The 23728-nt window shown below is 40.6% G+C and overlaps 1 protein-coding gene across 1 annotated transcript; it reads left to right on the top strand.

The window, feature by feature from the left end:
• Positions 1 to 1406: 1406 nt before the first annotated feature.
• Positions 1407 to 23421, top strand: LOC138651005 (interferon regulatory factor 3-like). Its single transcript, XM_069740918.1, has 10 exons — positions 1407 to 1567; positions 14375 to 14573; positions 16669 to 16834; positions 17393 to 17475; positions 18984 to 19035; positions 19316 to 19519; positions 20059 to 20139; positions 20475 to 20843; positions 21103 to 21221; positions 22389 to 23421. The coding sequence occupies exons 2-10, from the start codon at positions 14406 to 14408 to the stop codon at positions 22554 to 22556; spliced, it is 1410 nt and encodes a 469-aa protein (XP_069597019.1). The 5' UTR covers positions 1407 to 1567; positions 14375 to 14405; the 3' UTR covers positions 22557 to 23421.
• Positions 23422 to 23728: the final 307 nt, after the last annotated feature.

Genomic DNA, 23728 nt, shown 5'->3' with positions numbered 1-23728 from the left:
CCACCAAGCTCCATGTCACTGTACAGTAGTATTATCACCAAGCTCCATGCCACTGTACAGTAGTGTAACCACCAAGCTCCATGTCACTATATAGTAGTGTAACCACCAAGCTCCATGTCACTATATAGTAGTGTAACCACCAAGCTCCATATCACAGTACAGTAGTGTAACCACCAAGCTCCATGTCACTGTACAGTAGTGTAACCACCAAGCTCCATGTCACTGTACAGTAGTGTAACCACCAAGCTCCATGTCACTGTACAGTAGTGTAACCACCAAGCTCCATGTCACTATATAGTAGTATAACCACCAAGCTCCATGCCACTGTACAGTAGTGTAACCACCAAGCTCCATGCCACTATATAGTAGTGTAACCACCAAGCTCCATGTCACTGTACAGTAGTGTTATCACCAGGCTCCATGCCACTGTAGTATAACTACCAAGCTCTGTCCGAAAGAAATGAGTGTGAGGCGGCTACTGATTGTCTGCAGGGTTCACAGGACATCATAATGACGTGAGTGCAGCACTGACATCACTGGAACGGAGCCGGCAGTGGAGGCAAGTATGGACAATTATAACATGGGGGAAATATAGTGATTGAAAAAAGGTTGCCTGAGTAGTGGACAACCCCTTTAAATTATGTAGGAAAATATTTTTGGTGAATATAAAGAGCAGTACTGAACCTAAATTGTAATTAGGCCCCATTCAGACATCAATCTTCAAGGATAGATGATGTACCCGTTATCGCCTATGAGGCTGCTCACAAGTCCATTTTCTTGTGGTCCGATTGCACGCAAAAGATACCGGAGATATGTTCATTTTCCCCACTTTTGATCCAAATTGCAGATCAAAAATCAACCACTCGAGTGAATGGGACTGTAAAAAAATACACCCATAGCTCATAGATACTGTCTGTGATGCGTCCGAGTGCTCTTCGGTTTTTACTGATTAACGTGTAAGAAAAGTTTAGAATTTTTTTTTTATATGACAAAAATGGATAAAAATGGGATCCAGCAAGTGGATTTAAAGAGGTCCGTTTTTTTCCTTCACATATGATAAATAAAAGGATGTCTGAATGAGGCTTTCTAGGGTATCATGTAGCATCTGGCGGGGAGAGCGGTGTGGCTGCAAACAAGTTGATTCAAGTTGCCACGTATTTCCACCGGATCATTAATTGCACATTTCCGGGGCTGGATTTAATAGGGGATCATCTTTTTTTTTTTTCCATATCTCATGTCTCAAAAAATGGCGACATAAACCGACTATTACAATTTTTCTTTTACACCAACTTTTACAATTTTTCGTTTACAAAGCCCTAAATTTTTTTCTTGCTGTACAATGAACACGGTAAAAAAAAATCGAATGTCTATAGCGCCATCTACAGGTGCAAAGAACCTGCTGGACTAGAAGAAGAAGAGGGTGGAGCGGTAATGAGGATGAGATCTGGAAAGTGAAACTTGGCTTTGGCTTAAGGTATAAAGAGAATACACTTCTCAGAGAATCTGAAACCTACAGACTGTGCTAGAGGATACGCCTTGAAGATCTTGCCATCTGCAATATATTGGGGTCAGTATTGTCCAGCTTCTTTAGCAGGGGGGGAGGGCATGGATTAGTAGCCATCATAGGCATCATTTTCTGTATCCCTTTTTTCTTTTGTCATACAAACTAGTTCATTAGTTTTTCAAACATTTACAAAAAACAGTATTTGCTCCGATATTTGTCTGTGCAAAAGGTTCTGTTTCGAACTTGTAAAATTAAGGTCCAAATCATTAGAATATGTTGATAGCTCTAAAAAAAAAAAGGAAAAAAAAAGCAAAAACAGAAGTGAAAGCTTTAGTACAGTTCCACATATATTGGGTGTGTATTTTGCTCAAAAGTTACAGATCATGTTGTGGTTCTACTGGACAGGACTTACCATAGGGTGCTGTGGTTATCTAAGTCCTGTTCAGTAGAATCCCGTTAACAGGGGTCTGGATGTTGCAGCTGGTTGTGTTATATCGGTCATGTTTCTACCTAATCAATATAGCTGCCTATACGTGCTTTGTCTGCCTAATATTCCTCAATGTATTTAAAGGGGTGGTCTTCTGAAAAATATAACACATATCCACTGGATAGGTTATGACGCACTGATCCGTAACGATTGGTAGAACAAGGAATTTTGTATCCCAGTCTGCCTCTCCGTGGGACGGACTAAACTGCATATTGGGATGATGGGATGATGGGATGATGGGCTGCAATACTAGACTCCACCACTAGATGACAGCACATTTTACAAATGCAGCCCAGGAAATGACTTCTTGTAATATAGCAAGAAGGGAATATGGGTATAATTATTGATCTGTATGGGGATTATGGGTGAAATATTACAAATACACATGCCCAGGAACATACTTCATCTACTTCTGATAGGAATATGGGTATAACTATTGTTCTGTATGGGGATTATGGGTGAAATATCACAAATACACATGCCCAGGAACATACTTCATCTACTTCTGATAGGAATATGGGTATATCTATTGTTCTGTATGGGGATTATGGGTGAAATATCACAAATACACATGCTCAGGAACATACTTCATCTACTTCTGATAGGAATATGGGTATAATTATTGTTCTGTATGGGGATTATGGGTGAAATATCACAAATACACATGCCCAGGAACATACTTCATCTACTTCTGATAGGAATATGGGTATAACTATTGATCTGTATGGGGATTATGGGTGAAATATCACAAATACACATGCTCAGGAACATACTTCATCTACTTCTCATAGGAATATGGGTATAACTATTGATCTGTATGGGGATTATGGGTGAAATATCACAAATACACATGCTCAGGAACATACTTCATCTACTTCTGATAGGAATATGGGTATAACTATTGATCTGTATGGGGATTATGGGTGAAATATCACAAATACACATGCCCAGGAACATACTTCATCTACTTCTGATAGGAATATGGGTATATCTATTGTTCTGTGTGGGGATTATGGGTGAAATATCACAAATACACATGCCCAGGAACATACTTCATCTACTTCTGATAGGAATATGGGTATAACTATTGATCTGTATGGGGATTATGGGTGAAATATCACAAATACACATGCTCAGGAACATACTTCATCTACTTCTGATAGGAATATGGGTATAACTATTGTTCTGTATGGGGATTATGGGTGAAATATCACAAATACACATGCTCCGGAACATATTTCATCTACTTCTGATAGGAATATGGGTATAATTATTGTTCTGTATGGGGATTATGGGTGAAATATCACAAATACACATGCTCAGGAACATACTTCATCTACTTCTGATAGGAATATGGGTATAAAACCTATTATTTTATTAAAAGTTATTTTAAAAAAATTCTATATATCTCCATTAAAAGTTATTGATGTCAACAAACCTAAGTAACCAATAAAATCCTGCAAAACATCCAACATCCTATAAAGAACAATGTATTGAGAATAATATAGGTATATAAGGAAGAAGTATGGTGCAAGACTGCTCATCTCTATGACATGGCCGGCCTAATAAGGAGGTGGGAACACTGGGTCACAGACCTATGATGCCAGGGCTCACATCTCCCAGGGGTGGGAGAAGTCAATGGACATGTAATCCTGTCAGATGCAAATAGGTTACAGGATCTGTATATCCATAGCATTCTGACCATAACCCCATATAGAATAACTAGATTGTGGCCCGATTCTAACGCATCGGGTATTGTAGAATATGCATGTCCCCGTAGTATATGGACAATGATGATTCCAGACTTCGTGGCAGACTGTGCCCGTCGCTGATTGGTCGAGGCAACCTTTATGACATCATCGTCGCCATGGCAACCATTATGACATCTACGTCGATACTGTGCCCGTCGCTGAATCAGAAACGTGGGATTTCTGCGTCCTTTATGACATCATCGTCGCTGTGCCCGTTGCTGATTGGTCGAGGCCTGGCGGCCTCGACTAATCAGAGATGCGGGATTTCCAGGACAGACAGACAGACAGACAGAAAGTCAGACAGACAGACAGAAAGACAGACAGACGGAAAAACCCTTAGACAATCTATATATATAATTGTCTAAGGGTTTTTCCGTCTGACTGTCTATCTGTCCTGGAAATGACGATGATGTCATAAAGGACGTAGACATCCCGCGTTTCTGATTCAGCGACGGGCACAGTATCGACGTAGATGTCATGGTTGCGATGGCGACGATGTCATAAAGGTTGCCTCGACCAATCAGCGACGGGCACAGTCTGCCGCGAATTCTGGAATCATCATTGTCCATATACTACGGGGACATGCATATTCTAGAATACCCGATGCGTTAGAATCGGGCCGCAATCTAGTTATATATATAGATAAATATACCCATATTCTTACCGGAAGTTAATGAAATGTTTCATCATGTTTTAGCAATAATCAACATATAAAACAATAATTGTACGCATACGTGTTCTTACCAGGAATTGATTGAATATGACACTGGGCATGTGTATTCATGATATATCACCTATAATACCCACAAAGAACCATTATACCCATATTCCTATCAGAAGTAGATGAAATATGTTCCTGGGCATGTGTATTTGTGATATTTAACCCATAATCCCCATACAGATCAATAATTATACTCATATTCCTATCAGAAGTAGATGAAGTATGTTCCTGGGCATGTGTATTTGTGATATTTCACCCATAATCCCCATACAGATCAATAGATATACCCATATTCCTATCAGAAGTAGATGAAGTATGTTCCTGAGCATGTGTATTTGTGATATTTCACCCATAATCCCCATACAGAACAATAATTATACCCATATTCCTATCAGAAGTAGATGAAGTATGTTCCTGAGCATGTGTATTTGTGATATTTCACCCATAATCCCCATACAGAACAATAATTATACCCATATTCCTATCAGAAGTAGATGAAGTATGTTCCTGAGCATGTGTATTTGTGATATTTCACCCATAATCCCCATACAGAACAATAATTATACTCATATTCCTATCAGAAGTAGATGAAGTATGTTCCTGGGCATGTGTATTTGTGATATTTCACCCATAATCCCCATACAGATCAATAATTATACCCATATTCCCATCAGAAGTAGATGAAGTATGTTCCTGGGCATGTGTATTTGTGATATTTCACCCATAATCCCCATACAGATCAATAGATATACCCATATTCCTATCAGAAGTAGATGAAGTATGTTCCTGGGCATGTGTATTTGTGATATTTCACCCATAATCCCCATACAGATCAATAGATATACCCATATTCCTATCAGAAGTAGATGAAGTATGTTCCTGGGCATGTGTATTTGTGATATTTCACCCATAATCCCCATACAGAACAATAGATATACCCATATTCCTATCAGAAGTAGATGAAGTATGTTCCTGGGCATGTGTATTTGTGATATTTCACCCATAATCCCCATACAGAACAATAGATATACCCATATTCCTATCAGAAGTAGATGAAGTATGTTCCTGGGCATGTGTATTTGTAATATTTCACCCATAATCCCCATACAGAACAATAGTTATACCCATATTCCTATCAGAAGTAGATGAAGTATGTTCCTGGGCATGTGTATTTGTGATATTTTACCTATAATCCCCATACAGAACAATAGTTATACCCATATTCCTATCAGAAGTAGATGAAGTATGTTCCTGGGCATGTGTATTTGTGATATTTCACCCATAATCCCCATACAGAACAATAGATATACCCATATTCCTATGAGATGTTGATGAGATATATCACCAGGCGTGTGTAACCCGATATTCTACACATAATCCCATATATTTACAATCTTTTTTCCCTGGTTCTATTATTAAACTTTAATCCAGCCCTGTGGATGTTCTGATTCATTTAAGTATTTCCATTGAATTCCCTTCTTGCTATATTACAAGAAGTCATTTCCTGGGCTGCATTTGTAAAATGTGCTGCCATCTAGTGGTGGAGTCTAGTATTGCAGCCCATCATCCCATCATCCCATAATCCCAATATGCAGTTTAGTCCGTCCCCTCTCCGTTCAATCTCTACAGGGCAGCCGGAAAAAGCAGAGAGCAGCGCAGCCCCATAGAGAGTGGGTGGAGCGGCGGTGGAGCATGCGCACTGCTGTGGTATAATAGAGATAAAAGTGCGCCATTCTGTAGATCGGTGCAAGTCCCAGGGGTTGGACCACCACTGATCAACAAATTATCAACTGTATTGAGAATAGGTGATAAATTGGTTTCAAGTCAATGGGTGTGAGAAAAATATCGGACATCATACGGACCATTCATATGCAGTGTGGATTACCTGCGGAATTACCGCATTTCTTTTGCGGTTTTTGTGCGGATTTCACCTGCGGTTTTACACCTGCGGATTCCTACTATGGAGCAGGTGTAAACCGCTGCGGAATCCGCCAAAACATTGACATGCTGCGGAATAAACAACGCTACGTTTCCGTGTGGTTTTTCCCGCAGCATGTGCACTGCGGATTTTGTTTTCCATAGGTTTACATGGTACTGTAAACTCATGGAAAACACCTGCGAATCCGCAGCGGCCAATCCGCAGCAAAATCCGCAGCGTGTGCACATACCCTTAAGGTGGAGGGGGTAAGATTGCTGTCTAACAAATTTGGTATCTCTTTTTTTTAGAGAATCAGACAGGAAAAAATAAAAATTGCATTGTTATAGCATCCAGAATATCAATCAGCTACAGTTAAAAATCTTCAAACAACATAATAATATAACTGCGGCTGCATTAATGAAGATTAATCAGAATATAAGCATCCTCCAATCTAGATCGTCCAAATTTTTATAAAAAAAAAAAGAAAAAAGGATTAATAAAAACAAATTGAACATAAAAAGAAGGACGAAATAGTAGGTAAAAAAAGGGAGTAAGAAAGAAATAGGAAAAAAAGGAAGTAAGGAAGAAATAGTAGGAAAAAATGGGAGTAAGAAAGAAATAGTAGGAAAAAATGGAAGTAAGGAAGAAATAGTAAAAAAAAAGGAAGTAAGGAAGAAATAGTAGGAAAAAAAGGAAGTAAGGAAGAAATAGTAGGAAAAAAAGGAAGTAAGGAAGAAATAGTAGGAAAATGGAAAAAGAAGAATCAAGAGTAGTGATGAGCGAACATGCTCGGATAAGGTGTTATCTGAGCATGCTTGTGTCCTAATCGAGTGTTTTCGGCGTACTCGAATAATATGCTTGACTCGCCGCGGCTGTATGTCTCGCGACTGTTAGACAGCCTCAACACATGCAGGGACCTGTTTGCAAGGAGACCCCTGCATGTGTTGCGGCTGTTGAACAGCCGCGCGCAGAATGCAGCAGCGAGAACCCGAGCATAGTGTTCGATCACTCCAAAATGCTCCATTAGCACTCGAGCATGCTGAGATAACACCTTATCTGAACACACTCGCTCATCTATATATATAATTGTCTAAGGGTCACTTCCGTCTGTCTGTCTGTCCTTCTGTCACGGTTATTCATTCGCTGATTGGTCTCGGCAGCTGCCTGTCATGGCTGCCGCGACCAATCAGCGACGGGCTCAGTCTTATTAGTCCCTCCCCTACTCCCCTGCACTCACTGCCCGGCGCCCGCTCCATAATCCCCTCCACTCACCGCTCACACAGGGTTAATGTGACTGGGCAATATACTACGTGACTGGGCAATATACTACGTGGTTGGGCAATATACTACGTGGCTGGGCAATATACTACGTGGCTGGGCAATATACTACGTGACTGGGCAATATACTACGTGACTGGGCAATATACTACGTAGCTGGGCAATATACTACGTGGCTGGGCAATATACTACGTGACTGGGCAATATACTACGTGACTGGGCAATATACTACGTGGCTGGGCAATATACTACGTGACTGGGCAATATACTATGTGACTGGGCAATATACTACGTAGCTGGGCAATATACTACGTGGCTGGGCAATATATTACGTGACTGGGCAATATACTACGTGACTGGGCAATATACTACGTAGCTGGACAATATACTACGTAACTGGGCAATATACTATGTGACTGGGCAATATACTACATAACTGGGCAATATACTACGTGACTGGGCAATATACTACGTGGCTGGGCAATATACTACGTCGCTGAGCAATATACTACGTGACTGGGCAATATACTACGTGACTGGGCAATATACTACGTAGCTGGGCAATATACTACGTAACTGGGCAATATACTACGTGACTGGGCAATATACTACGTAACTGGGCAATATACTATGTGACTGGGCAATATACTACATAACTGGGCAATATACTACGTGGCTGCGCAATATACTACGTGACTGGGCAATATACTACGTGGCTGGGCAATATACTACGTAGCTGAGCAATATACTACGTGGCTGGGCAATATACTACGTGACTGGGCAATATACTACGTAGCTGGGCAATATACTACGTAACTGGGCAATATACTACGTGACTGGGCAATATACTACGTAGCTGGGCAATATACTATGTGACTGGACAATATACTACGTGACTGGGCAATATAGTACGTGACTGGGCAATATACTATGTAGCTGGGCAATATACTATGTGACTGGGCAATATACTACGTGACTGGGCAATATACTATGTGGCTGGGCAATATACTACGTCGCTGGGCAATATACTACGTGACTGGGCAATATACTACGTGACTGGGCAATATACTACGTGTCTGGGCAATATACTACGTGACTGGGCAATATACTACGTGACTGGGCAATATACTACATGGCTGGACAATATACTACGTGTCTGGGCAATATACTACGTGACTGGGCAATATACTACGTGGCTGGGCAATATACTACGTCGCTGGGCAATATACTACGTGGCTGGGCAATATACTACGTGGCTGGGCAATATACTACGTGGCTGGGCAATATACTACATGACTGGGCAATATACTACGTGGCTGGGCAATATACTACGTGGCTGGGCAATATACTACGTCACTGGGCAATATACTACGTTGCTGGGCAATATACTACATGGACATGCATATTCTAGAATACCCGATGCGTTAGAATCGGGCCACCCTCTAGTTTTTTATAAGCATCCAGAATAGAGGAGGTCAAGTCCTCCAAGCCTTTTTCTTTTTACGTTGTAGGCAAAAGATCATAAAATCTGTGCCAGTAACATATGTGTGTGTTTAAATCACTCCCTTCAAAAATAAAGAAATGAAAACATTTACAAAAAAATAAATAAAAATGTTTGGTATGTATTAACTCATAACATTATTGGAAAGGTGAAAAGGAAAAATAAAATGCAAAAATTGATGTTTTTTATTTGCCTCACTTCCTCTCCAAAAAATGTAATAAAACAATTAAAATGTTGTGCACCTGAAAATAGTCTAGCACCCACTACCACCACCACGTTTCATCATCTCGGGGCACATAAAACAAGCCCTTAACCCATCCCCCCATAGACAGAAAAATGTACAAAAAAAAAAAAAATCAGAAAATGGCAAGGCATACTAACTTTTTTTTTCTTTGCATTTCTGAATTTTTTTGACCATTAGGAAAATAGAAAAATTGGTCAGGTTTGGTATCGCCGTGATCGTTCTGACCTGGAGGATCACGTTACCAGATCACTTTTATTGCACAATGAATGCCGTAAAGACAAAACGCGAAAAACGATGTTGAAATTGCGTTTTTTTCACCAGTTCACCCCACTTGGGTTTTTTTTTTTTACTATTTTCTAGTAAATGATGTGGTAAAATGAATGGTTGAATGGTGTCATTCAAAACTGAAACACATCTTGCAAAAAAATAAATAAATAAAAAACCCTCCTACAGCTATACTGACAGAAATTAAAAAAAAAAAAAAAAAAGGTATAGAAAAAGGTATAAAAAAAAGAAAGAAAAAAAAATACAACAACAAAATATATTCCCTGGTAATTAAAGGATTAATAAAACACATAGTTGTTGGAATAAATTGAAGACAGCAGCCATTTTATTAACTAAAACACTACACAAATCGCCCTTCTCGAGATGAAAAATCTGGCCGCCATTTACCTGTGTATTAACCCCAAGTGTACCCTAAACCTCACCCCCATTGCGCCACTTATCATGACTTATCCCAATCCCGGTCCCCTCACTTAGGCCTACATATATAGAGAGGCTTTGGAAAACTACCAAAAACAAAAACAAACTTTGTTGCCCAGGGCAACCAATCAGAGTTCAGCTTTCATTTCTCAGAGTGCTTTTAAAAAATGAAAGGATCCCTTTCATTGGTTGCCATGCGCAACATGGCAATGAAGACAGTCTTTTTACTGAATTGTTACATGACTGGCCCAATGTATGTGCACACATACGTATAGTATCGGTGTGTTAATCTATGTATCTGTGAGGAACCGCACTACAGTTGCAGCCGGGACCCTCAGTAAAACAACTGAGCGAGTGCTGGGTTCAAACAAAATGGCCGCCGTCTTCAGCAGAACAAGCTCAGTCATACCTCCATGTTAGGCTGCCGTCACACTAGCAGTATTTGGTCAGTATTTTACATCAGTATTTGTAAGCCAAAACCAGGAGCGGGTGATAAATACAGAAGTGGTGCATATGTTTCTATTATACTTTTCCTCTGATTGTTCCACTCCTGGTTTTGGCTTACAAATACTGAGGTAAAATACTGACCAAATACTGTTAGTGTGACGGCAGCCTTATAATGACTCCATGTTCTCCATTTTGTCTCAGCCTGGGAGTCCCAGTAACTGATTGTAGTTGATGGGTAAAAGTGTTTAATGCTCCCATAGCGCCATCAAAGGAGAAACTGAGTATTGCACGGTGGTGCCTATAGAAATAAAATGGCTGTATATGTTCCAAAAAGACAGAGTCCACCGGAGAGACGTATTTTGTTGCTACTTTCTAATTTGGCAAATCGGTGATGGGCCTAAATTGGGAATTGCCTTTTAATAACCCTAAAATGGGTTTAAAAAAAAAAACAAGCATGACCAACGGGATTTATTGCGCAAGCTCGACCATGCGAAGCAGGTAGAGGGAACACTAGTAAAGCAAGAGGGTTGCCTAGATGATAAAAATAAGTACATTTTAATAGGTGTAAAACATCTGTAGCCTACATAACTGAATAAAAAAGGGAAAGGTGACACAACCCCTTTAAGTAAGGTTGATGCGTTAGACAGGTGAGTTGCGGTCGTGGTGTTTTTGGATGATACGAGATCCAAAATACCGCCATAATATTTGCGTTAAAATTCTGTCAGAGCAAGTCGTAAACTACAAGAAATCTTGTGCCCGTGCAGCACAGGTGCAGAAAAGCCTTCATCATGGAGTCGTTCTGAAGTACGTTTTTGCACCGATACGCTTACAAGGATTTCAGTAAAGAAAGATGCGGGCAAACGTAGCCTGTACATGTGAAGGTACCATGAACTGCTCGGCCATGCCCAAGTTTCACCAAGCGCCTGCTGTAATTTGCATACAGGAAAAAAGTATGATCTATTAAAAATGAGCCAACGGATTTTAAAGGGGTTGTCCCATGAATAAAGTTCATTTTAATCAATAAATCTTGGAAAACTAATAATTTCCACAATTGGATGTGTTTAAAAATAATGCTCCTGTGCTGAGATAATCTTATAAATCTTATTAACATAAAAGTGTGATTTTTCTCTGGGTACAGTTTTCTAGAAGGTGCAGTGCTTGTTTAAAGGGGACCTGTCATCGGGTGAAAAGTGGGCAATTTTTGCTTTTGTTTTTTCCCCGCTGCTCCCCTGAGTATTCCATTTTTTCTAAATCTGCTGTCCAGTTTTAGGGATATGGACCTTCATACTAGACCTTGGAAATCAAGGTCCCAGAGTCCGGAGGAAGAGTGGAGAGGCCACAATCCAAGCTGCTGGAGGTCTAGTGTGAGGTCTCCACGATCAGTGATGGTTTGGGGAGCCATGTCATCTGCTGGTGTAGGTCCACTGTGTTTTATCAGCACCAAAGTCAGCGCAGCCGTCTACCAGGAAATGTTAGAGCACTTCATGCTTCCCTCTGCCAACAAGCTTTTTGGGGATGGAAATTTCATTCTCCAGGACTTGGCCCCTGTCCACACTGCCAAAAGTACCAATACCTGGTTTACAAACAACAGTATCACTGTGCTTGATTGGCAGCAAACTCGCCTGACCTTAACTCCATAGAGAATCTATTGGATATTATCAAGAGGAAGATGAGAGACACCAGACCCGACAATGCAGACGAGCTGATGGCTGCTATCAAAGCAACCTGGGCTTCCATAACCCCTCAGCAGCGCCACAGGCTGATCGCCTCCATGCCACGCCACATTGATGCAGTAATTGATGCAAAGGAGCCCTGACCAAGTATTCAGTGCATTTACTGAACATACATTTTAGTAGGCCGACATTTCGGAATTTAAAATAATTTTTTCAAGTTGGTGTTATAAAGTATTCTAATTTACTAAGATAATGACTTTTGGGCTGTCATTGGCTATAAGTCATAATCATCAACATTAACAGAAATAAACACTTGAAATAGATCACTCTGTAATGACTCTATATAATATAGGAGTTTCACTTTTTGCATTGAAGAACTGAAATAAATTAACTTTTTGATGATATTCTAATATATATATATCAAAATGTTTGGGCCCCATAAAATAATAAAGCCTTTATTCATGTCCTTTGCCAGCGCCATTCCAGGGGTGTCGACACTCGTGGTCCTGGGGCTCTCATGCGGTTGTTGTGACACGTGATGCCCGACGTCCAATCAGCGCTGACGTCACTTCGGACAAATCGAACATGAAGAGGAAGTCCGGACTGCGGCTGATCTCAGACTTCCTCTTCCTGCTCAATTCGACAAGAGGCGGGGACAGTGACACCAGCGCTGATTGGGTGCCGGCGTCACGTGTCACAACACCAAAACGGGAGCCCCGGGACCGCGAGTGCCGACACTGCGGCAACGTCACTATCACGGCAGGTGAGTATAGCTTTTATTATTTTATGGGGGCCCAGCATGGGGTATAAGAAGACATTGTTCAAGTAGGTGACAACAATTTTAAAATGTAGCAATAATTAATTAAAGGGATGTAAAGGAAAAGGAAAGGTGAGGAAAAGCACAATTTTACTTAGGCCAGTCTCACATGTCCAGATAATTCCGGTACTGGAAAAATCGGTACCGGAATTATCCGTGTCTGTGTGCTTACCGTGAACATCAGTGTGGCACACGAGCGGCAGCCGTGTGCCGCCCGTGTGCCAACTGGGTACCACACGGATCGTGCAGGAGACAGCGCTACAAGTAAGCGCTGTCCCCTGCATCTGGTGCTGAAGCTGCCATTCATATCTTCTTTCCAGCAGCGTTCGCTAGAGAGAAGATATGAAAAATCCTTTTTTTTTTTTTTTTTCGTGTTTAAAATAAAGATCCCTGTCCCCACCCCCCTCCAACCCCCTGTGCGCCCGGCCGCTGTTACTAAAATACTCACCCGGCTCCCTCGAAGCGTCCTCTCCGCGCCGCACCTTCTCCTGTATGAGCGGTCATGTGGTGCCGCCCATTACAGTCATGAATATGCGGCTCCACCCCTATGGGAGGTGGAGCCGCATATTCATGACTGTAATCGGCGGCACCACGTGACCGCTCATACAGGAGAAGCTGGCGCTGAGAGGACGCTGCGAGGGAGCCGGGTGAGTATTTTAGTAACAGCGGCAGGGCGCACAGGGGGTGCGAGGGGGGTGGGGACAGGGATCTTTATTTTTAACACGGAAAATTAAAAAAAAAAAAGGATTTTTCATATCTTCTCTCAAGCGAACGCTGCTGGAAAGAAGATATGAATGGCGGCTTCAGCACCACGCTGGGGGGACAGCGCTTACTGTAGCGCTGTCTCCTGCACGGCACACGGACTGCACACGGACAGCGTCTGTGTGCGGTACGTGTTTTACATGGACCCATAGACTTTAATGGGTCCGTGTAATCCGTGCGCTCCCACGAACACTGACATGTCTCCGTGTTTTGCACACGGACACACGGTCCGTGAAAACACGCTGACATGTGAAGAGACACATTGATTTCAATGTGTCTACGTGAGTCAGTGTCTCCGGTACGTGAGGAAACTGTCACCTCACGTACCGGAGCCACTGACGTGTGAAACCGGCCTTAATAGGGTAGGACAATGTAAAGTACACCTGTCTGTCTCTATTTTTATAGACATATGTTATTTGTATTTCTTTAGTCCCCTTTATTGTTTGAGCTTATATTATATTTTTCTAATCAATTTTTGATCATATCCCTTTATTTTTTTTCTAGTTTCCTATATTTCCTGTTAAAATGTATTTTCTTGTCTGCTTTACGTGTCGTTCCTTCCATTTCAGTGTCTTACTCCACTTCCCATAACCTCTGAAAATGAGTTCCCAGAAGCCTCGAATTATCCCTTGGATCATCAGTCAGATCGACAGCAACACATACCCAGGCCTGAAATGGTTAAACAGGGAGCATACCCAATTCCAGGTGCCTTGGAAGCATGGACTAAGGCAGGACCTGGATTTGGATAATGATTTTAAAATTTTTAAGGTAAAATATTTTTTACCAATTATTGATAGTTTATAGATTACATTTCTTTTTACAGACATGTGTTGTCATAATTTTGTACATAGAAACTTAACTTGATTGACAATACATTTTTTTTTTATTTTTTATTTTTTTTGTGGGGAGGGGGGGTTTCAAGGCAAAATGAACTTCAAACCATACAAAACATTTATACAGCAAAAAGTTATAGCCAACACTTATTTTCTTCTGTAAAACTAACTCCTTCATCATATTAAACATTTATATTCATTTCTGATCTTTGTGTTCTTTAGTCTCAACCAGGCTACAAAAAACATAAAAAATATATGCAAAATTAATCTATAAAAGCGCACCGTTTCAGCAACGTAATACAGCACAGGTCAGAAACGCGTTGCCTAAACGGTGTACTCTTATTGCTGTATTTTACATATTTTTTTATGGTGTTTTCTACTGTTGAGAGAACTTGATATTTAATACCACCATAGTACTTATTATTCTATAGCGCCAACATATTCCGCAGCGCTTTTTAGAAATTATCATCACTGTCCCCATTGGGGCTCACAATAACGATTCCCTATCAGTATGTCTTTGGCGTGTGGGAGGAAACTGGAGAACCCGGAGGAAACCCACGCAAACACGGGGAGAACATACTGACCAAATAATAGTCCTATACTGTGCCTATTTCATACTTTACCAAATAACAGTACCATGTAGTGAATAGGCCTAAATAATACCACTATATAGTGACAAATAACAGTAACATACAGTGCCCAGTCTCATTGTATACTCCTATAGAAAGAAATGGTGTAGTCCCACACTGTGCCTATAGTAGACAGTGCCCCCAAATAACAGTACCATATGGAACTTAATCCTAAATAGGGTCCAAATAATACCACCATACAGTTCCAAATAAAATCACCATACAGTGCCTAGTCCTAGTATGGTTGGAAACAATAGACCAATATATTACTGTGTTCATTTTATACTTTGACAAATAACAGTACTTAGTCCTAAACTGGACCTAAATAATACTACTATACTGTGCCAAATAATATCGCAATATAGAACCTAGTCCCATAGTATCATCTCAAAACAATAGGACAGTTTCATACTGTGTCCATTTTACACCTTGGTAAATAACAGTACCGTGTAATACGAAGTCCTAAACTGGGCCCAAATAATATTACTATACTGTGCCAAATAATATGGTAATTCAGAAGCTAGACCCATAGTATGATCTTAAACAATAGAACAGTATCATACTGTTTCCATTTTACACCTTGGTAAATAACAGTACCATGTAATACTAAAATGGTAAGCTTGACCTAAATAATACCACCATGCAGTGCCTAATAATACCACCATGCAGTGCCTAATAATACCACCATACAGTGCCAAATAAGACCTCCATACAGTGCCTAGCCCCTTAGAATGGTTGGAAACAATAGCCCAGTGTCATACTGTGTCCATTTTACACTTTCATAAATAACAGTACCTTATATTACTTCGTCGTAAACTGGGCCTAAATAATACCACCATACAGTGCCAAATAAGACCTCCATACAGTGCCTAGCCCCGTAGAATGGTTGGAAACAATAGCCCAGTGTCATACTGTGTCCATTTTACACCTTGATAGATACCAGTACCTTATATTACTTTGTCGCAAGCTGGGCCTAAATATTACCACCATACAGTGCCAAATAATATGGCAATACAGAACCTAGTCCCATAGTATGATCTGAATCTATAGAACAGCATCTTATTGTGTCCATTTTACACTTTGACAAATAACAGCACCATATGATGCTAAGTCCCAAAATAATACCACCATACAGTGCTAAATAATATGACAATACAGAGCCTAGTCCCATAGTAAGATCCCAAACAATGGAACAAATAATATCATACTCTGCCCATATTATACTATGCCAAATAACAGCACCATAAAATACTTATATTGGGCCTAAATAATACCACAATATTGTGCCAAATAATATGACCGTACGGTGTCCTATCCCATATTTCAACCATCGAGTGCCAAATCTTTGCATCATATAGTGGTTAATACCGTACTGTGACCCAAGTCTTATTGTCTCTCCAGGAATGGGCCATTGTCAGCGGCTGCTTCGATCCCTCGAAGGACGTTCCTGATCCAGCACGATGGAAAAGGAATTTTCGCTCTGCTTTGATTCGGAAGGAAGGAATTCGCATGATTCAAAACCACGGCTCAGATCATACCAATCCGTACAAAATCTATGAGTTCCCCAGTAAGTCATCCTTCAGTGTCACTTAGTAATTGTAACTAAAGAGGAGGCAGTATATCCTGGAGGGGCTCAGAGGGAAGAGGAGGACACCCAGTCCTGGTCACCCCCATAACGTTTGCTATAAAGTAGTTCCCGCCCCTGAGGAACCGTGTTAGGGGGTCCAAAGACATATCTACCAGTAGTTCAATTTCACAAACTGTGAAAATGTACCCCTGACTCTTAGACCGCCAAGGACTGACACTCATGTTTAGGACTAACTTCTTAGGTTGTCCCTGCAGTTGTCAATCATGGTCGAAAAGTTGGGGACGGGGAAACAAAAACTAGACCCTTTTATTCTTGGTGGCAAAAAGCCGCCACTATATTGGACGGCCCAGTTGGACCTTTGCTATGGGGCCTCTTCTTTTATGTGACCTGATACTACATCAGTCCATTAAGTTGTCCCAGGCCTTTGTGCAACCCCCCCAAAAATTAATATCATTTGTCTGATGCCCCCTAGTGGTCATATCATGAAATATTGTTAATATATTTATTTTTTATCCTACATCATATTCTTGTTCGTAGACCAATCTTGTGGAGGCCAATATAGCACCGCTTCTGCAAACCCGACGTTACCTCCGGCCTCTTCTATTAACCAAGATGCAACGGTGAGTTTATAGGATAAAACGTTTTGGAGCATTCCTCCTCATTGACCTCAATGCAGATGCTGTGTAAAGCATGGAGGGCATATGTACGCCTCTGAGGAGACTGTTATGTTTGCTAATGACAGGTGTTATGAAGGCAATCCAGAAACACAGTGTGCTTAGCGATCAGAGCGCACACAGTGATCTGACAAATACCCAAAAATACAAGAACGAGCTCTGAGACGTGGAAACTCTGTAGACTGCACACCTGATCCTATCCTAAACACAACTAAAAGCGGCTGTGGATTGCGCCTAACAACTACCTAGGCAACTCGGCACAGCCTAAGAAACTAGCTAGCCTGAAGATAGAAAAATAGGCCTGACTTGCCCCAGAGAAATTCCCCAAAGGAAAAGGCAGCCCCCCACATATAATGACTGTGAGTAAGATGAAAAGACAAAACGTAGGGATGAAATAGATTCAGCAAAGTGGGGCCCGATATTCTAGGACAGAGCGAGGACAGTAAAGCGAACTTTGCAGTCTACAAAAAACCCTAAAGCAAAACCACGCAAAGGGGGCAAAAAAAAAAACCACCGTGCCGAACTAACGGCACGGCGGTACACCCTTTGCGTCTCAGAGCTTCCAGCAAAACAAAAGACAAGCTGGACAGAAAAAAAGCAACAAAAAAGCAAAAGGCACTTAGCTATACAGAGCAGCAGGTCACAGGAACAATCAGGAGAAGCTCAGATCCAACACTGAAACATTGACAAGGAGCAAGGATAGCAGCATCAGGCGGAGTTAAGTAATGAAGCAGTTAACGAGCTCACCAGAACACCTGAGGGAGGAAGCTCAGAAGCTGCAGTACCACTTGTGACCACAGGAGTGAATTCAGCCACAGAATTCACAACAGGAGACAGATGGTGGATTCCAGACTTCCATTAGAAATTAGTAAAGCAAGGGCGGTATTCCAGCTCTAAGTATTGCGCCATGTTGCGGAAGAATTATTAAGGGGAGGCCATGTAAGAAGGTGGCGGTGGGAAGTGGAGGGCATGTAGAGACAGCGGACCACCTACGAGTAATGTTATTAACTTTGATTCAGTCATCTGAGACCGATGGAGAGGACTTCTGTCTAGGGGTAGAGGAGACTACGGATCACTGGATTGCTTTATCTCTGTAGCCTCCGATGCTACGGAGATAAAACTGTCTCTGCTCGCAGCATTGGAAAGCAAACAGTCTAGGTCGGCAGCACAGCCCCGATCCGAACCATCAGGAGCACACCATTACCGGCAAGCAGGAATCCGGGAGGCAGGGAAGTAGTGCGCTGCTGAAGAAATGTATTGTGTAGATCCTGCCAAGACCACTGCCACGTTCCCCGACGCGCGTTTCGCATTATTATCGCTTCCTCAGGGGCCGTGTTTGTTACCCTCTTTTCAGTTAGCCATTAAAAGGTAACAACCACTGAGGGCTCTCAAATCGTAATATTTTTCTATCTACTGGCCAACACGGGACAAAGATATTTATCTCTCCTTTGCAGAAAACTCTTTTTGAAGAACTGGAGCATCTGGATCTTTACCAAGACGAGGAAGGTACTGGTTTATCACTTTTTTTTCCTATTAAGAATATGTTTTCAATGGACTCTGTTTTATATTATAAAAGTAGCTTTTTTTTTTTAATAGTCGCATGCACTGTATTGTAACCATTGCTCATTGGCAGGGGACGATTTCTGAACCTCTGTTTTCTAATAAGAATATTCCATTCATTTACAACAATCGGAGATCTTGAAAATGTTGAAGAATTGAATCCTGTTACTGGTAGGAATTGGGATCGATATAAATGACAGGTCCTTTCTCTTTATTTTCTCTGCAGAGTTGTACCTTCCTTATGAAGATTTTAAGTTCATCCCGGAAAAGATGGATCCCAATAAGTCACTGTTTGCGGAACAAGTGCCATACAATGATACATTCCCATTAGAGAGTGCAGCCGCTGCTTCTGCCAATCCTGTTTTTCCAGAAGGTGCTCATGCCATCTACTGTGATTTTTCATCATATACAGATCCTGGAGTCCACGTTGGTAGGTTCTTCTCTGGCAGGTTCTCCAGCAGATCCATCCAAACGGGCTCTCAATGTGTGATTTACTTGCCACAAATTCAAAGAGGCTAATTTTGGGGGGCTCGTTGGAGTAATAAATCGCAAAATCCTTTCAGTAAGCCTTAAAATGTTGCACATTAATCATCAACTGTGTAAGAGAAAAATTGGATGGATTTTGTACTCCACAAAAATTTGGAATGAGACATCTGGCTAAACAAAACAACCACCAATAGGCGGACATACGTCACTGTTCATATACAGGCTGCGGGTCTCCCAACCCAAACCTCCAGTTTGATATGTGCCCATAGCCTTCGGGTGTCCATACATGATAGATATCTGTCAGATGAAGGTTCATTCAGTCAACAGTTACATCTCGTAAACCCATACACATGCACTCAAGGTGAAAAAAAAAACAGTAGTCATCAGATCCCTGTAATATCGGCAGGCTCAGACAACAATAATTAATTCAAATTTTTTTCTCATTTTATATATATATATATATATATATATTATTTTTTGCAGGACAAGTTTGGCCCCAGCCAGATGAAGACCAGGAGACTTTCCAACAGAAGATACTTAAAAATTTCAGCTACAATTCTTTTCGTAAGTATCTCATTGTAACGGTGGAAGAATTAGAGGACATTGAAGAAAAATAGTCAGGTTGGTCACTCAATGACAAGACGTCCAGTTCATTCTCCAATCAGACCACCCACAAGTAAGTTTAAGAAAATAGATCATCTCGGGACAATAGTACCCGTGGAGGGCTGGGATATGTAAAGCGGCAAGCGGAGAGTCAATTCTGGAAACTGATATATTGGGAGCAGGAAAAACGGGCAAGAATAAGGATTCAAAAACCTGCTGCAACATGTATAATAATTATTTTCCCACATTAATCACAATGTTATGAAATATTTTTTTTCGTTGTTCTTGTACTACAGAAACAGATTTTGAAGTCAACATTTTTTACCGGGGAAAGCTGGTCCAAAAATCAGTGGTGACAAACCCACATGGATTCTACATCACCGCTGACCAACAGCCGGGTCACGATGGCTATGTTGACCGAGTCTATCTGCCCCAGCCAGCGTCAGTAGTGACTGATCAGTTATTGACCAAGGCTGTCGGACTCCTCCTGGCAAAGCTGAAAGAAGGGACCCTTGTGGAAGTCCGAGAAGGAGTGATATGTGCCAAGAGGTTTGGCCTTTGTAGAAGTTATTGGAGTTTAACAAATACACCAGAAACAAAAACAATGAATCAGATCGACAAAAGAGAGTACTCCGTCCTGTACAGCATTCATCAGTTTATTACCGGTAATCAATTCTGATTGTTCAACTTTTATCCTGAATTAAAGGAACAGTAAAACTAGAAAAAAAAATTTGTTTAAACAAGAAATATAGAACATTGTGCAAAAATTATAGGCAGGTGTGGAAAAAAAAGCTGCAAAGGGAGAGTGCTTTAAAAAAAATAGAAGTTTGTTTTTATCATACAACAAGAAACAAAGTAAATGATCAAAAAATAAATCAAAATCATTATGTATGTTACATTATTTCTCTTCGTTTCTTGGGTCAGAATTGATTGATTTTGTGGAACGACGGAGAACAGAGTCTCCACAGTATTCTATCTGGATTTGTCTCGGGGAACAATGGCCGGATGACAAACTATGGCAGAAGAAGCTCATCATGGTGCAGGTGAATGGAAAATCTAACATTGTATAGAAATTCTGCTCTCAGGAAAAACAATTCTGGAGTAGGTTAGATTTTTTACTTTTTTTTTTCCTGCATATAGTTTAGGAGGAACCGAGCGGGAGTATGGAACAATGCTCCAAGGGAAAAAGTATGCAAAGCAGCTCTCCTCCAGAAGGAAATCGGTCTCTCTTCCTGTGTGGTGATGAGTTTGACTGGCATGAGATAGATTTCTTTCTGCTGGAGGGAAAATAATGTGTATACTTTCCCGAGTTATATTATATTAGATTGATAGATTAGTTACAAGAATAAAAAAAACTATCATGCTTGATATAATCCATTCTAGTCTATTCTAATCCATCATATCCAAGAAAGCATCTTGATCAAGAAAGTCGACTTAAATTACTTGTAAAATTCCACAAGTTCCCCCGATTCTGACGCTCTTTTCCGTTTTGCGCTGCGTCGTTGCATTGCAGAGATATTCACATTTGTTGCTTTTGGAGCGCAGTATTTGAAATCTCTGCTTATAGTGCAACTGGGCATTTCTTCAGAGTCTTCTCTGGGGTCTTGCGCTTTCACCCCTCCCACCCAGATGCTGCCAATCACAGCTCAGCATCTGATCTAGCAGTCTCAGACACTGAGATATGATTGGCAGCATTTGGGAGTGAGGTGTAAAAGCGCACGACCCCGAGAAGACTCTGAAGACAAGCCCAGTTGCACTGCAATCAGAGATTTCACATACTTCGCTCCAAAAGCAACATCGTGAATATCTCAGCAATGGAGCGACACAGAGCAAAACGGAAAACAGCGGCAGAATCAGTGGAGCTCAGGGATTTTTTTAATAAGGTATTTAGCTCAAATTTTTGTAGCAAGTGACAAGTCCCCTAAATGGAACTTAAAACAGATTGATCTTTTTCTTCTTTTGATGAAGTTTCTGGTTTGGATTATTTGAAGTAGTATTCTTTAGGAGAGTTATTTTGCATATTTTCCTCTGGATATGATAGATATTATCCGTGCAGGAAGCATAGAAAAAAAAAAACTTTCTGGTATCCCCCTAAGTGTTTCCTATTTATTCCAGTTGGGGTCTAAGAAAACATTATGGGAATATAGCCGAGTACTGCACGGTGTGAATATCCCATATTTTATTAGTAGTCCTTCTTTTCTTTATGGTAGGTGACCCCTGTGGCAATGCGACTTCTGCACGAGATGAGCTACAGCACCGGAGCCTCTTCTCTACACAACAGCGACATCAAGTTGGAAATCTCAACCTCCTTACCCACCACAAACGACCTGCTCTCACTTCTGAGGAGCATCGAGGACATGATGGACTGGGAAAACTGAGAACTAACCACTTCCGTGCATCTTTAACCCTTCCATCCACAGCCATTTTTGGCCAAGCCTCATTTTTTTTTCAAACTAACTGTATGGTTAATAATCGTGAAACGTTTCTTACGATCCCACTGATTTTGAATTTTTTTCGTGACACATTGTATTTTATGTTATTATTAAAATTTGGTCGATACGTTTTGCATTTAATGTAGAAAAAGTTCTTATTTTCATAAATTTAGTTTTTGCTAGTTATTAAATTTTAATCCAGGTTTTTCAGTAACACAGCAGGTGATAAGAGTAGCATCACTCCAGATTTAATACCCGATTTGTCATTTTTAGAAATAGTCCATAAATGGCTATAATGTGATAAAGGGGTATTCCCATCTCCAAAATCCTATCCTAATATGTAGTAGGTGTAATACTAATAATATTAGCAAATATCTCTAATTAGAAACGTAGTATAGTTCTTCTGATTCACTATGTCACTTTTCCCATGTGCAGGGCATTGCAGTAGCTTAGGTATCCATGGTTACTACCACTAACAACCATATGACTGGTCGTAACCATGGATATCGAAGATACTGCAATGCCCTGAACATGGGGTAAAAGACATAATAAATTAGAGGAACTATACTACATTTCTAACTGAAGGTAATTGCTAATATTATTACACCTACTATATATTGGGATAGGATCTTGGGAGATGCGAATACCTCTTTAATAACTGTGAAATACTTCTTACGAAGCCACTGATTTTGAGTTTGTTTGGGTCTTTTTTTTGTGACACATTGTACTTTATGCATTAAATTTGGTTCGATATGTCTTGCATTTATTTGGAAAAAAAAATCTGAATGTAAAATAAAAATTCCAATGTTCACATTTTTTTTGCAAATTCAGTTTTAATCCATGTTATTCAGTAACACAGCAGGTGCTCAGAGTAACATCACTCCAGATTTATTACCCCCGATACGGAATATTTATAAAATGTAACGTGTTACGACTCAGACACATGACTAAAGAAGCTGTAGTCTTTTTTTTTTCCAGGCACTAGTATAGGTTTGCAGAAGCCTTAATTTGCCAAAACATATGAAACATCCTCTGAAAGATTTGGAAATTGCATCCTTCTGATAATTTATCTAGGACCATTGACCCCATAAAATACATTTTTCTTTTCTATTTTTTTC

Source organism: Ranitomeya imitator, chromosome 10 (genome assembly GCF_032444005.1).
Source record: "Ranitomeya imitator isolate aRanImi1 chromosome 10, aRanImi1.pri, whole genome shotgun sequence".
NCBI classification, from domain to species: domain Eukaryota; kingdom Metazoa; phylum Chordata; class Amphibia; order Anura; family Dendrobatidae; genus Ranitomeya; species Ranitomeya imitator.
This window is presented reverse-complemented; position numbering and strand designations above follow the sequence as displayed.